This window comes from Cydia splendana, chromosome 26 (assembly GCF_910591565.1).
Source record: "Cydia splendana chromosome 26, ilCydSple1.2, whole genome shotgun sequence".
Taxonomy (NCBI): Eukaryota; Metazoa; Arthropoda; class Insecta; order Lepidoptera; family Tortricidae; genus Cydia; species Cydia splendana.
The window spans coordinates 6,102,446-6,116,328 of record NC_085985.1 but is presented as its reverse complement, the minus strand read 5'-3'; the positions used below and the strand labels follow the sequence as shown (position 1 = coordinate 6,116,328).

General features: G+C 36.4%; 1 protein-coding gene across 1 annotated transcript in view; it reads right to left on the bottom strand.

The window, feature by feature from the left end:
* The window catches only part of LOC134803062 (gastrula zinc finger protein XlCGF57.1-like), a 62,887-nt gene that overhangs the window by 17,643 nt on the left and 31,361 nt on the right, over positions 1 to 13,883 (bottom strand). Inside the window, exons 5-7 of the mRNA XM_063775768.1 lie at positions 10,345 to 10,480; positions 9,581 to 9,634; positions 8,721 to 8,777 (exon numbers count right to left, since the gene is read on the bottom strand). Of these exons, the coding sequence (XP_063631838.1) occupies positions 8,721 to 8,777; positions 9,581 to 9,634; positions 10,345 to 10,480 (247 nt within the window). The remainder of the gene's footprint in view (positions 1 to 8,720; positions 8,778 to 9,580; positions 9,635 to 10,344; positions 10,481 to 13,883) is intronic.

Here is a 13,883-nt window from a genome sequence, read left to right as displayed (position 1 = left end):
ATCTCATAGAATATGTCAAGGAATATATATATCTAGCAAAACGAGTATCCTTTAACGCAGACAGTAACGAGGAGGAAATAGACAGAAGGGTCAACTGCAGTTGGAAAAAATTCTGGGCACAAAAAGAAATATTGAAAGGGGATTACCACCTAAAACTAAAGAAAACTGTAATGGATACATGCATTTTGCCCAGCCTAACATATGGAAGCCAAACATGGACTTTCACCAACAAAATAAAACATAAAATTGCAGTTTGTCAGCGCTCGATGGAAAGAAGTCTATTACATTTAAGGAAAATTCACAAAGTAAGAAACGAAGATATAAGAAAGAGAACCAAACTCACAGATTCCCTTCAGCATGCATTGAGACTCAAATGGAAATGGGCAGGCCACATTGCTCGATTTAATGACAAAAGATGGACACTTAAAACAACAACATGGTCAGGGCCTATAGCACAAGGAAAAAGGAAACCAGGCAAGCCACGAAGGCGTTGGGCAGAAGATATTCATAAGGTCGCAGGTGCAAGCTGGATGGAGTCAGCCAAAGACCGTGAAAAATGGCATGGGTTGGAGGAGGCTTTTACCCAAACGGGGTCCATATAAAAACTATCATCAAATAATATATTTATAAAACTGTTAAAACTATGGAAGTAATAAAGCTTTATAATAATAATTATAATTTAATATTATATTGATTTTTCATTTAAGACATTATTTTTGTACAAATGGGGGAAATGCTCTGTCTAGAAGAGATCATTAGGGCACAGAAGAAATAATAGTACTACCGTACAGAAAGGACACTTCCTACAAACCCGAAGTTTGACAGTGGTTCAGGGTCGAATCATGCTATCCCTTTCTAATATATGGCACTATCCCTTTCGGCTATTTAGGGTTGTCAAAGATCAAGTGATTATCTTATCTGTGGTCGTGCACGCAAAAAGAAGTCAAGTGGTGCCAACCCTAATAATTGCTCGGAGCAATGCTGAGCCGAGCGGAGCCGAGTTGGACCGAAGTCAGGAGTGTCTCCCCACTGATTAGGGCTAGTACCAATGTGAAGATCTTGAGCCTAGCAGTGAAATGTATATGGGCGACTGACGAATATTATAATTATTATTCAAATTTAGACATCAATTGGATTGCGCATGGTGCCGTAAAATCGTGAGTTCAAAATGGGTCTCTATTGTTTTCCAAATAGTTTTAAGTCATAATGTATTGTTTGTCCGAATTTTCGTTAGTCATAATTGGTATTTTTCAGAAACGCGTGACTTTTCAGGATTGCCATAAAACAAACCTAACCTAACCTATCTATAGACCTTTTCAGTAGGCTTGTGCCTGCTCGGTCACTACAGAGAGCGCTCCGCTCTCGGTCAATCGGTCAAACGAACTAATTCGGTCTTTTAGTTCCTTTAGTTCAGTTCGGTCTTTGAGAGCTGGGAATGTATGAATCGATTTTACAGTAGTTTTTTCCCAAATCTTTGGCAACTGAATTACGATTCAAGTTGTACGATACTATATGACGATTCAACATCAAAAAGCTAGACATAATAAAATAATATAAAAAATACAGAAAAATATTTGATTTTTCTTCATACTCTTCAGGTTTAGGACTGTTTGTCACTCATTTATCACGTTCGCACTCGTGCCAACGTCATTGTGAACCATTTCGTTCAGTCTATTTTGTGTTTCACTCATGTCAAGCGCTCACCAATCCCACTGAACTAAAGGACCTAAAGACCGATTAAGCGTACAAAAAGATTTAGTTCCTTTCGGTCCTTGATGGGATTTCATTCTTAACAGTTCTTAGTTCATGACCGACACAAGCCTACTTTTCAGGACCTTACGAAAGTCCTGAAAAGTTAACGGTTTCAGATTTATGACTAACGATAATATGACAAACAATACATTATGACTTAAAACTTTATGGGAAACAAAGGGATCCCGTTCAAAACACGTTCTAGTTGTATAGAATAAAATACAAAACTTGGCTAAGATTCTTAACAAACAGACGAAAGGTTGGACGAAATGTTACAACATTAATAAATGATTTTCAAGTTGTTTACTTACATTTATATTAAAGCAGTCTCTCAGCATGTCGTAATATATCTCTGTTTTGCCGAGATGTTTGTACATAACCTTAAGGCCCTTCTCCGGCGGCCGCAGCAGGCAGCAGCTACAAGCGTGTAACTCCTCCATTATGTAATGTATAAGGCACTGGCAATAACTACCCACAATTACTATTACTTTATAATCTACAAATGAAATTTTGAGCAGAAATATTAATAAAATCGGGCCGATCCTCTCGAAGCAGCCACACAATTGATTAACATAATATAACCATAGACATTACATTGTTTTTTTTTTTACGAAATTATAGTGATGTGCCGCTACTGTTGATATCCAAGTTTTTATACAATAGTGCCAAGTTTTTGTTTAAAGTAGCTAACACACTATCGCACCGCACCAAGGTCATTGTGGGACGCACCCATAAGTAAGAGGGAGAAAGAGATATCGCTTTCTCCCTCTTACTTATGGGTGCGTCGCACAATGACCTTGGTGCGGTGCGATAGTCTGTTACGGCCTTAAGTCCTCATACCCACAGGCGCTTTTACAACGCGCGTTAAAAAGCGTTGGAATGACACAAATAGATATACTGAGTCAAGCAAATCTTGTCAGTAGCAAACGGCGGCAAATTTGAAAAATCGCGGGATAGCAACACTGTGTTCGAATAATTCGAAAATCGCGTGTCATCTGTGTTTTATCTGTGGAATGTGGATCGCGAATGACAGCCATCATCTTTGTTTACATTCTGAATCGATTCTATTTCAAGAGATATTTCTGCTGTGTCACCATTAAATACCAATATATTAAATAAGATTGTGCTTAATCAAAGCAACGATACCTACAATGCCTACAGTGCCAACTGAGAAATCTAATAAAATATTAAAATCCAGTAGGACATCTACCTGCTGAAGCAATGATTTTATTCATACATTCTTGTTTAACGGCATAGTCCACTTCTAATTTTATTTTGAGATCTTCAAATTAGTTAATCCTTTTTATCAACATCACACACCGCTTTTAAATTGTCCGTCCATACCTATTAATAACAATTTCAAACATTTTCAATAGAGAATCCGCGAGTGACAATTTGATTTCAAAAAATGTTTTGGTTCGATGTACATTTAGACTGGTTTTATTTTTCATAAAATCGATTTCGACTGGCAAATCATATTACTTTTGGGCAACCGGGTTTTTTAACCTAATTAGACCCCGCTGAATCCGAATTTGCCGGTTGCTTAATCGAAATCTTGACCGGAAGTGAGATATTTGACGTTAAATGTCCCTTTTTTTAGTTTTTCGTAAATAACTCTTAAACGGTGGCGCATAGCAAAAAATGTTCTATTACATAAGTAATCTGCATAAAATTGCCTACAAGAAAGATTCAGTACAATTTTTCGCTAGGATCAATATTCAAAGAGATATTAACGCGGGAAATTTAATTATAATCACTTCTAAGGTGCCTTTTTTTAGTTTTTCGTAAATAACTCATAAACGGTGGCCAATATCAAAAAACGTTGTTAAACGATAATAATCTACACAAAATTTTGAACAAAAAAGATTCAGTACACTTTTTGCAGGGATCAATATTTAAAAAGATAATAAAGAGGGAAAGTTCTAGTATAATAAATTCTAAGTTTCCTTGTTTTTATTTATTTATAATAATTTGAAAAGTGTGACTCATAGCAAAAAATATCTTATACATAAATAATAAACATAAAATTTCCTACAAGTAACATGTAGAACACTTTTCGCTAGGATCAATATTTAAAAAGACAGAGCAGCGGGTAAGTTATAAATAATCAATTTTAAAGTCCCTTTTTAGTTTTTTGTAAATAACTCGTAAACGGTGTCCCATAGCAAAATAGGTTTTTAAGAATAAATTATCTACATAAAATTTCCTCCAAGAAATATCTCGAATACTTTTCTTTAGGATCAATATTTAAAGCGATATTAAAGGAAGAAAGTTGATTACAATCAGTTCACGCGCCCTAACGCCTTGACAATAGAGGCGTGTTCAGATATTATGAACACCTTGGCCGCTCCGATATATCTGATGGCGACTGTACATTACCCAATTTTTAACAATGAAGACAGTCATTTACGAAAACCTAAAAATAGGGACCTGGAAATTGATTACAATTAACTTACCCCCTTTAATACCTCTTTAAATATTGATCGTAACTAAAAAGTGTACAGAACCTTTTTTGTGGACAATTTTATGTTTAATGTTTATGTATAATATTGTTTTGCAACAAGCCACCGTTTACGAGTTATTTACGAAAAACTAAAAAAAAGTGACCTGTGAACTGATTGTAATCAACTTTCTTCCTTTAATATCGCTTTAAATATTGATCCTAGAGAAAACTATTCGAGATATTTTTTGGAGGAAATTTTATGTAGATAATTTATTCTTAAAAACCTATTTTGCTATGGGACACCATTTACGAGTTATTTACAAAAAACTAAAAAGGGACTTTAAAATTGATTAATTATAACTTACCCGCTGCTCTGTCTTTTTAAATATTGATCCTAGTTAAAAGTGTTCTACATGTTTCTTGTAGGAAATTTTATGTTTATTATTTATGTATAAGATATTTTTGCTATGAGTCACACTTTTCAAATTATTAACGAATAAATAAAAACAAGGAAACTTAGAATTTATTATACTAGAACTTTCCTTCTTTATTATCTTATTAAATATTGATCCCTGCGAAAAGTGTACTGAATCTTTTTTGTTCAAAATTTTGTGTAGATTATTATCGTTTAACAACATTTTTTGATATTGGCCACCGTTTATGAGTTATTTACGAAAAACTAAAAAAAGGGACATTTAATGTCAAATATCTCACTTCCGGTCAAGATTTCGATTAAGCAACCGGCAAATTCGGATTCAGCGGGGTCTAATTAGGTTAAAAAACCCGGTTGCCAAAAAGTAATATGATTTGCCAGTCGAATCAAGAAGGAGAGCGATTTTGAATTTTTATGTCTAGTCTAATTGTACATTGCTGCTTTTCTTAGCGTAATACTAGTCTTTGAGTGTTGCCCTACTTTAGTTTGCTTTACATTGCTACTGACAAGATTTGCTTGACGCACTATACATGTGTATTTATTCACACGACGGCGGTGGCGCTTTTAATCAAGCGTTGTTGGATTTTCGACTTTAAGCCTTGGTCGTTAAATCGAATTTAGAGTGAGGACAGATTCAAGCGCTTTTGTAACGCGCGTTGTAAAAGCGCCCGTGTGAATGAAGGCTATAGTGGTATCTAGACGGGACTGATCAAATCGGTAGATTTGATCAGAAATTAAATTGGCGTCAATCTCCAATTTTAGATTTATGGTGATATTAGAGCCCTCTAAATTGAAAAAAATGCCCCAGAACGAAAATACTGGCCTCACAAATTGGTATTCTTGCGTCCGCACCTCATTTTATCGGTAATATCGGTCATTATCGACGAGCCAAATTGGTATTTGCTTCGGCTTCCGCACCTCGATCGGGCGATTGAATCAGATTGGCAAAAATTTGACAAATCTGGATACGCCTTAACGCCCGCTCCACACTCGTGCGCGAATCGCGGCGCGAAGCGGGCTACTGTTATTTTTGTACTGTCGTACCAAATCATTTAGCCCTCATACGCACGAGAGCGCTTGAATCTGTCTGCACGCTAAATTCAATTTAATGACCAAGGCTTAAGTCAAAAATCCAACAACGCTTAATAAAAAGCGCCACCGCTATCGTCTGAATAAATACACATGTATCCATTTGTGTCATTCGAACGCTTTTTTAACGCGCGTTGAAATAGTTCCCGTGCTTATGGGGGCTTAGGCATCATACGTACGAGCGCTTTTACAACGCATGTTAAAAAAGCGCTTTTTAACCCACGTCATGTCTTAAGCGAGCATGCCATTTACGCGACATTGCCGACTACTAAGGTAAACTGAATTCAAAAGAATACAAAACTGATCAGATACCGCAATGTAATGAAAATTGCATGCAAGTTCTTGTTAGTGTAAACCTCGCTTTAGCACGCTCGCGGATAGCGGTTATAGGAGCGTACTGAGGTTCGCGACGAGACGATAATTACGCTCTTTCCTTATATCTTAATATAGTTCTTATACCTCCATTTAATAAAATTTAGGGTATAATAATTGTGTCGCGCAGCTCACCCAGTTTTTTATATACCACATCAGTGGCAAACAAGCATACGCATACACAGTGTTCAGAGTATGTTGATTGGTACACACAGTGGATATACACAGTGTTCAGAGTATGTTGACGGGTCTAGAATTACAATGGTTTTATGTAACTTGGATAAGGCAAAATATGCACACCTCACACAGTCATCAATAGGTACACTCTGATATAAATTAATCTAAGATAACCAAGGACTGGTACTTTTCTAAGGAATCGTTTGAATAATAATTAGAAACCCGAAATGTAATAAATATGTTTATTGAGCTTTAGTTTGCCATTACAATTAAAGTATGAGACATAATTATTTAAATAATATTATATTAACCTTTTAAAATAATATATTGTATTCAAACAACAGTCGTCCATAACTTTTGCCAATAAAAACACTTAATTGTTAATTTGTAGATAACTAAACATAAAACTAGTTTATATATTAAATCTCCTTAAATTGATAACTTATTAGTGGACACATCCAGTGCATTTGCAATACACTGACTGGTATGTCTGTTAATACATATATACTCATTATTTAATTACCACAAATTTATTAGGTTTCTCTTTATGAACTCGTATGAGATGTTTCCTGACACCTTCAGGCCGAACAAATTTCATTTGACAGATTTCACAAACGTACGGTTTCTCTCCAGTATGCGTTCTATAATGGAATTTTAAGGCCGATAGTTCAGCGAATCCTTTTTTACATACATCGCAAGGATATGGTCGCACGTCGGTGTGCAGTCGACGCACGTGAACGTCTAAAGCATTCTTTTGTCTAAATTGCTTATTGCACACTTTACAAGAGTGTAGCTTAAGTCCACTATGTATAAGCATGTGGTCTCGCAAAATTGTTGTGCGTCCGAATCGCTTGTGACATATTTCGCAAGAAAAGCGTTTCTCACCGGTGTGTATTTTAATGTGACGTTTAAAACTCGACCGGTGTGTAAATTGTTGGCCACAAACTTCACAGGCGTGTTGCTTCGTGTTTTCGTGCACCTTTACGTGCACTTCTAAATACTTCTTTACCCGGAATTTCTTATGACATGTTTCGCATTCGAAGGGTGTTTCATTAGTATGTATTTCTTTATGATTTTTCAAGACACCTTTTAATGCAAATCGTTTGTGACATATATCACACGCGTATGGTTTTGGGTCATCCTGCTGTTCTCCTTTTTCCTCCTTTTCCTTTTCATCGTGTACCTCCTTATGTTTAAACAAATTCCCCTCTAGTGTAAACCGTTTCCCACAAACATCGCAACCGTACTTTTTGTCCACAGGGTCAGAATCGAAATGGCTTTTTTTATGAAAAGTTAGGTGGCTTTTATGTCTATATTTTTTATTGCACATATCACACGCGTACGGTCTTTCACCAGTATGAATCCGCATATGTACGATCCATTGGTGTTTATGTAGAAATCGTGCGTTACATACTTCGCAGGAGAATTTGAACTTTCCCAAGTGGAGTGCGTAATGAGTATTTAAGTGACTTTTTTGTATGAATCTTTTGTCGCATACATTGCACGCGAAAGGCTTCTCCCCTGTGTGGGAGCGGCGATGGATTACAAGTTTGGATTTGGCATTAGGGTCGTGGAACGTTTTTTGGCATATGTCGCACGTGTGTTCTTTAGGGAGGCTGGGAGCCGGAGCTGACACGGAGCTGTCGAGGTCGGTGAGGGACGGAGCGGGTGCAGAACAACTAGGGTTGGTCGTAACAACTGGTTCCGCTGAAGGCGTTGGCGCTGTCTCTTGTACGGCTACTGAAACTGATAATATGATTTAAGGTCAACGTGATGAAAACCGGCACTTACAATTTTTATTTGGGAAGACCATCATAGAATAAGCACTCTCGTATTTATTCAGACAGGACACATTCAGAAAGGAAGATCTTTGCAGCTTCTGCTCTACCGACCTTCTTAAGTTTTCCGACAAAAGAACAGAGGCAGTCTTCCCCAAATTGAACTTACCCTTTAATTTAACTGAATCCTTCAGCAGGCTTACCGTCTTAGAGTTGTCAGTATTTACATTTTCTTTCAATTAAATAAATTTCAAATAGATATTCACGCTACGGGAACACGTCATGCGAATGTCACGAACAATATAATGAACCAACTACTCAGCTTACCGTCTACTTTAGTGGCGGCGCGTTGCATATGCCTGTTCAACAAGCCGTAGAATTTTTTCGTCGACACTTGTACGATAAGGTTATTTGCTAACTCGAAATATGCAAGCCGGTGGAAATCGAGTTTTATGGACACTACGTAGACGTCCACAGTGAAGTATGAGGTCGGTTGTAGACATCAGGTGTTTTCACCGGAAACCGGACCGTGTTACGTGACTACGTCCAGATTTGTGTGTGGCTAACCGACACGCGACAGCTAGACCCAAGAAAACAAGACATCGGCGTGCGAACCCGGACGTCTGCAACCGACCTTAGAGAGCGCAATCGATCTGTAAATCTGTACGATCAGTACCTGAAACGATCTCGCCATCAGCCATCTCGACCTCCGACTTCTCCACCTTGATATCGCCTGCAGAAAACAATATTTATCTAATGGTTGAATTACCAAAAACACTTATGTATTTAAGTTGATTTAGGTGGTTAAAAAAAAAAACAGTACCTATGGTTTGAAATAAAATGCACAATACAATAGTCTAATACAAATACTTTAAGTGGTACCCAGACGGGACTGATCAAATCAGTCGATTTGATCAGAAATGAAATTGGCGTCAATCTACAATTTTAGATTTATGGTGATATTAGAGCCCTCTAAATAGAAAAAATGCCCCAGAACGAAAATACTGGCCTCACAAATTGGTATCCTTGCGTCCGCACCTCATTTTATCGGTCATTATCGGCGGTTGAATTCGGCGAGCCAAATTGGTATGTGCGTCCGCACCTCCTGATTCTATCGGGCAATTGAATCAGCTTGGCGAAAAATTTACTAATCTGGATACGCCTATAGTCTGTACCTTTAGGTATTTTAATAAAAGTAAACAAACAATTTGTACATTTTCGGGTAGTTATAACATTTATTGGTTAACCGACCAAATACAAAACCGCCTGAATGAGTCACTGAGCAACCTGACTTTAACCTACATTAGTTGATCATGTAATGTTTTCATCTACCCCCAACTGGCTTATTTAAATACCTAAAGATACAGAGTATAGAGAAATTTAAGTAGTGCTTCTTTCTTAAATAACCATCCAAGTGTGCAAATCTAAAGATCTAAAACAATAAAACTGGCCACTTTTCTTTTTTAATAAAACAAGTTATTTTAAGAGGTCAAAACACTCTACAGTAATTAATTATTTTTTGACGATTATACTCACGTGTAATTGTTTCTTCTCCAGAAGCTTTTTCCAACTTGATTTTTAACTTGTTACCTGAAAAAGAAATGTTCACTCACACACACATCGTTTATGAGAACTGGCGGCCTCTGAGCTATATGGTAAAACAGGTACAAAAAAACATGATTATGTATTATTTAAATATATTATGTATTTTATACCAGCTCTCCCCAATGCTACAAGGGTTTAAGATTTCACCACTCCAATTTTCGAAAACTAAATAGCCTTGTAGACCCAGGGCGAGCTTTCATATTGCAAAATTGAATTAAGTGTAGGCAGTCCAGTTTTTATCCAAGAAAAAGGAACACACAAAGTTAGTTTCGCATTTATAATATTAGTTAGGCCAAGTATGGAACCTTGTAGTGTATTGAAATATTAGGGTGTGATTAGGGTACTTCTCAAAACCAGTCTGGATTTGTAAGGTACACAATTTAGGTACGAATTTCGGCAATATTCCCCCTATATTTTCGGCAATATTAATCCTAAGCAACAAAGGAGCATGGCGATGGCCAGTTTAACTATTAATAGTCATTATTCAGAGAGGACATGTAATAATCCTTTATTTCAGACAATAAATTTCATTTTTTCTTTCTACAGTTCTTGCATATTTTTTTTCCCTGTCTGTGTGCCACTTATTGGCAAAAGGCCTCCTCCAACCTTCTCCATTCAGAGAGGACATACTGCACAGTATATAAAGAAATAGCTAACATGTGTACCAGTTATGTCTAGTACATATGATGTCTTACTAGCAGTGATCACTCCTTTGAGCCGCGCCTGCAGCTCGGCCTGGCTGCGCTGCACTTGCAGCTTAAAGTCACTCGCGTCCCGCAGCCGCACCACGCACACCTCACAGATCCCGCACTCGTCATTTCCCATGCCTAGCTGAAAACCAAACAATACATTTTTAAAAATATGTAAGGACAATGTGGAGAAGACCAGCATATAATATTTTCGATTGGGAAGACGAACATAGGGCAACAACTCTCGTTTTTGTTGTAGAAAAGATCTTTGCTTCTTCTGCTCTACCGACCATCTGTCGGCCTGGCACATAATTGGCGCGCCAGTATTTTGCGGTGAGATGAGGATGGATCAAGGTAACAGACAAGACTGTCAAAGTTAATTTGACATTTATAATATTAGTAGAGATTCATTTATTCTAAGGGTGTTTACAATATATACTACACTATACATTTGCCACAACATAATTATATGTTGTTTATTAGTAGAGTCGGACCAAAAAAAGTCTGCAGCGGATTTGATAGCCCCCGCAGTGCAAGTGTCATTTATACGTCATAATTTCATAGAAGTTTGATGTTTAAAATAACACTTCCACTGAGTGGGCTATCAAATCCGCTGCAGACTATTCTTGGTCTAACTCTAGCTTCTTACTCTTCTTAGTGTTATTAGCATTCTCTCTCAGTGTTCTGAGTATTATTTATTTTATTAACAATAATTAAACTAACTATAAACAGGTGATATGATATCAAACGGTTCACTTGAGTGAGTGAGTTTTGCTTTCATTCTATTTAAAAAATTTCACATGGTTTACCGATTGACACAGAAATGAATGTTCACTTGTTTTTTATCTTTCATATAGCGGATTAAGTTTAGTTACTGATAATTTAATCATAAAGATCAATCAATCATTCATTAATATCAACTTGATAACAACATTATGGTTAGTTGGTTAAGGCAGATTTCCGTGGAAAAAGGTATACTATGCGTCTACAGAACATGCTGGTGAAGAAATGGATTTGGTGTATACGAGCTTACATTTATATTAAAGCATTCTCTCAGCATTTCGTAGTATATCTCTGTTTTGCCGAGATGTTTATACATGGTCTTGAGACCCTTGTCCGGCGGCCGCACCAGGCAGCAGCTACATGAATGCAACTCCTCCATCATGTAACGTATAAAACACTGGCAGTTGTTTCACAATCAGAACCGATATACACACATTATAATCTATTTAATTATGCAATTTCCAGCAGAAAAAGTAGGGGCGATCCTAGAAGCGGCCATTGACTTGAACATACATAGACCATGCCATAGACATGTATGACACATTGATGTTTAACTTCCTTAGTGCTGTACCACTACTGTTGATGACCAAGTTTGTTATATCTTGCCAAGTCTGTGCCGGTTATGAAGACTGAGGCCTGCCGAGAACACCGAAGTTCGCAAATTTCGGGCATCTTTCTCTTTTAATACAATGAAGGCCTAATTAAAGTGACAGAGAAAGAGGCTGCAAATTTTCGAACTTCGATTTCATGGTTAATATCAAGGCCTGTTCACTTCCTAAGAAAGTTATGTCCCCAAATAATTGCGCATGTGTGCGCCTTAATCTTCTATGTGTGCGTTGGCCTCCGGGAAAAAATTGCGAGTAATAAAAATATAACCATTTTTCTACAGCAACATTGCTCCCAACTCTGATTTAAATTATCACGAATTTTATACAATATTAATCATAAAACGGGACTTAAAATGCTTAAAACTTAATTACATGCGATTAAGTTTTATAATGAATATTTGCTTCCAACCAAAGAATATAATACTCACTAGGAGAAGAACGGTAACTCCATACAAAAAAATGTCCCCAACCGTTTATACGTTTATACTAGTGGCGCCGTCTTTGTGTACCAATGGAACTAAAGTTGACAACCGGTTTAGCCTGGCGGGTATTGGTAGGTAGTAATTCTGTTGATAAACATATTTGTTATCTTCATATCACGAAATATATGCAAGATGCAAATATTACCCCTTGTTTGTGGTATTATCAATTGATTTAAATAAAAGGCATGTTTATGTTTATAACATTATATATATTATTTATTAAAAAATGTTTTACATATAAAAATATACACTGAAAACTGGCAACTGGCAACTTAATAAAAAAATAGACATTAATAAAGCGCATTCACAAAGTTTTCAGTACCTTTTATACAAATAACATGCCTACCTATTACACTTTACACACAGATACACTACACTTTACATACGGCATTTTACACAGATTTCCAACTTGTATTCATACATTTCTTCACGGTTAATTAATACGCTTTCCAGATGCGTTATGACTCGGTTCCTTCTGAACCCACTAAAGTTGTAAATTTCACTCTGGCTGCTTCAACAGCCGTTGCTCCGCATTTAGCACATTTTCTATGTGCATTGCTGTAATCCATGTAGGTACAGACTTACAGTCTTAAGTGGTACGTAGCGGTACACGTTGTATGTATTATTTAAAGAGTTAATAAATAAAATTTTCGTTATGAACTTTAACCACAGCAGTTGGACAGAGTCATTGACAAATATATTTTTTATTATGGTGGGTAGACGTACCTACCCTCCATATATTTTATGAACATTGATAAAGACAGTTGGAAGCAAGGCCTGTTCACTTCCTAAGAAAGTTATGTCCCCAAATAATTGCGCATGTGTGCGCCTTAATCTTCTATGTGTGCGTTGGCCTCCGGGAAAAAGTTGCGAGTAATAAAAATAAAAACATTTTTCTACAGCAACATTGCTCCCAACTCTGATTTAAATTATCACGAATTTTATACAATATTAATCATAAAACGGGACTTAAAACGCTTAAAACTTAATTACATGCGATTAAGTTTTATAATGAACATTTGCTTCCAACTGTCTTTATCAATGTTCATAAAATATATGGAGGGTAGGTACGTCTACCCACCATAATAAAAAATATATTTGTCAATGACTCTGTCCAACTGCTGTGGTTAAAGTTCATAACGAAAATTTTATTTATTAACTCTTTAAATAATACATACAACGTGTACCGCTACGTACCACTTAAGACTGTAAGTCTGTACCTACATGGATTACAGCAATGCACATAGAAAATGTGCTAAATGCGGAGCAACGGCTGTTGAAGCAGCCAGAGTGAAATTTACAACTTTAGTGGGTTCAGAAGGAACCGAGTCATAACGCATCTGGAAAGCGTATTAATTAACCGTGAAGAAATGTATGAATACAAGTTGGAAATCTGTGTAAAATGCCGTATGTAAAGTGTAGTGTATCTGTGTGTAAAGTGTAATAGGTAGGCATGTTATTTGTATAAAAGGTACTGAAAACTTTGTGAATGCGCTTTATTAATGTCTATTTTTTTATTAAGTTGCCAGTTGCCAGTTTTCAGTGTATATTTTTATATGTAAAACATTTTTTAATAAATAATATATATAATGTTATAAACATAAACATGCCTTTTATTTAAATCAATTGATAATACCACAAACAAGGGGTAATATTTGCATCTTGCATATAT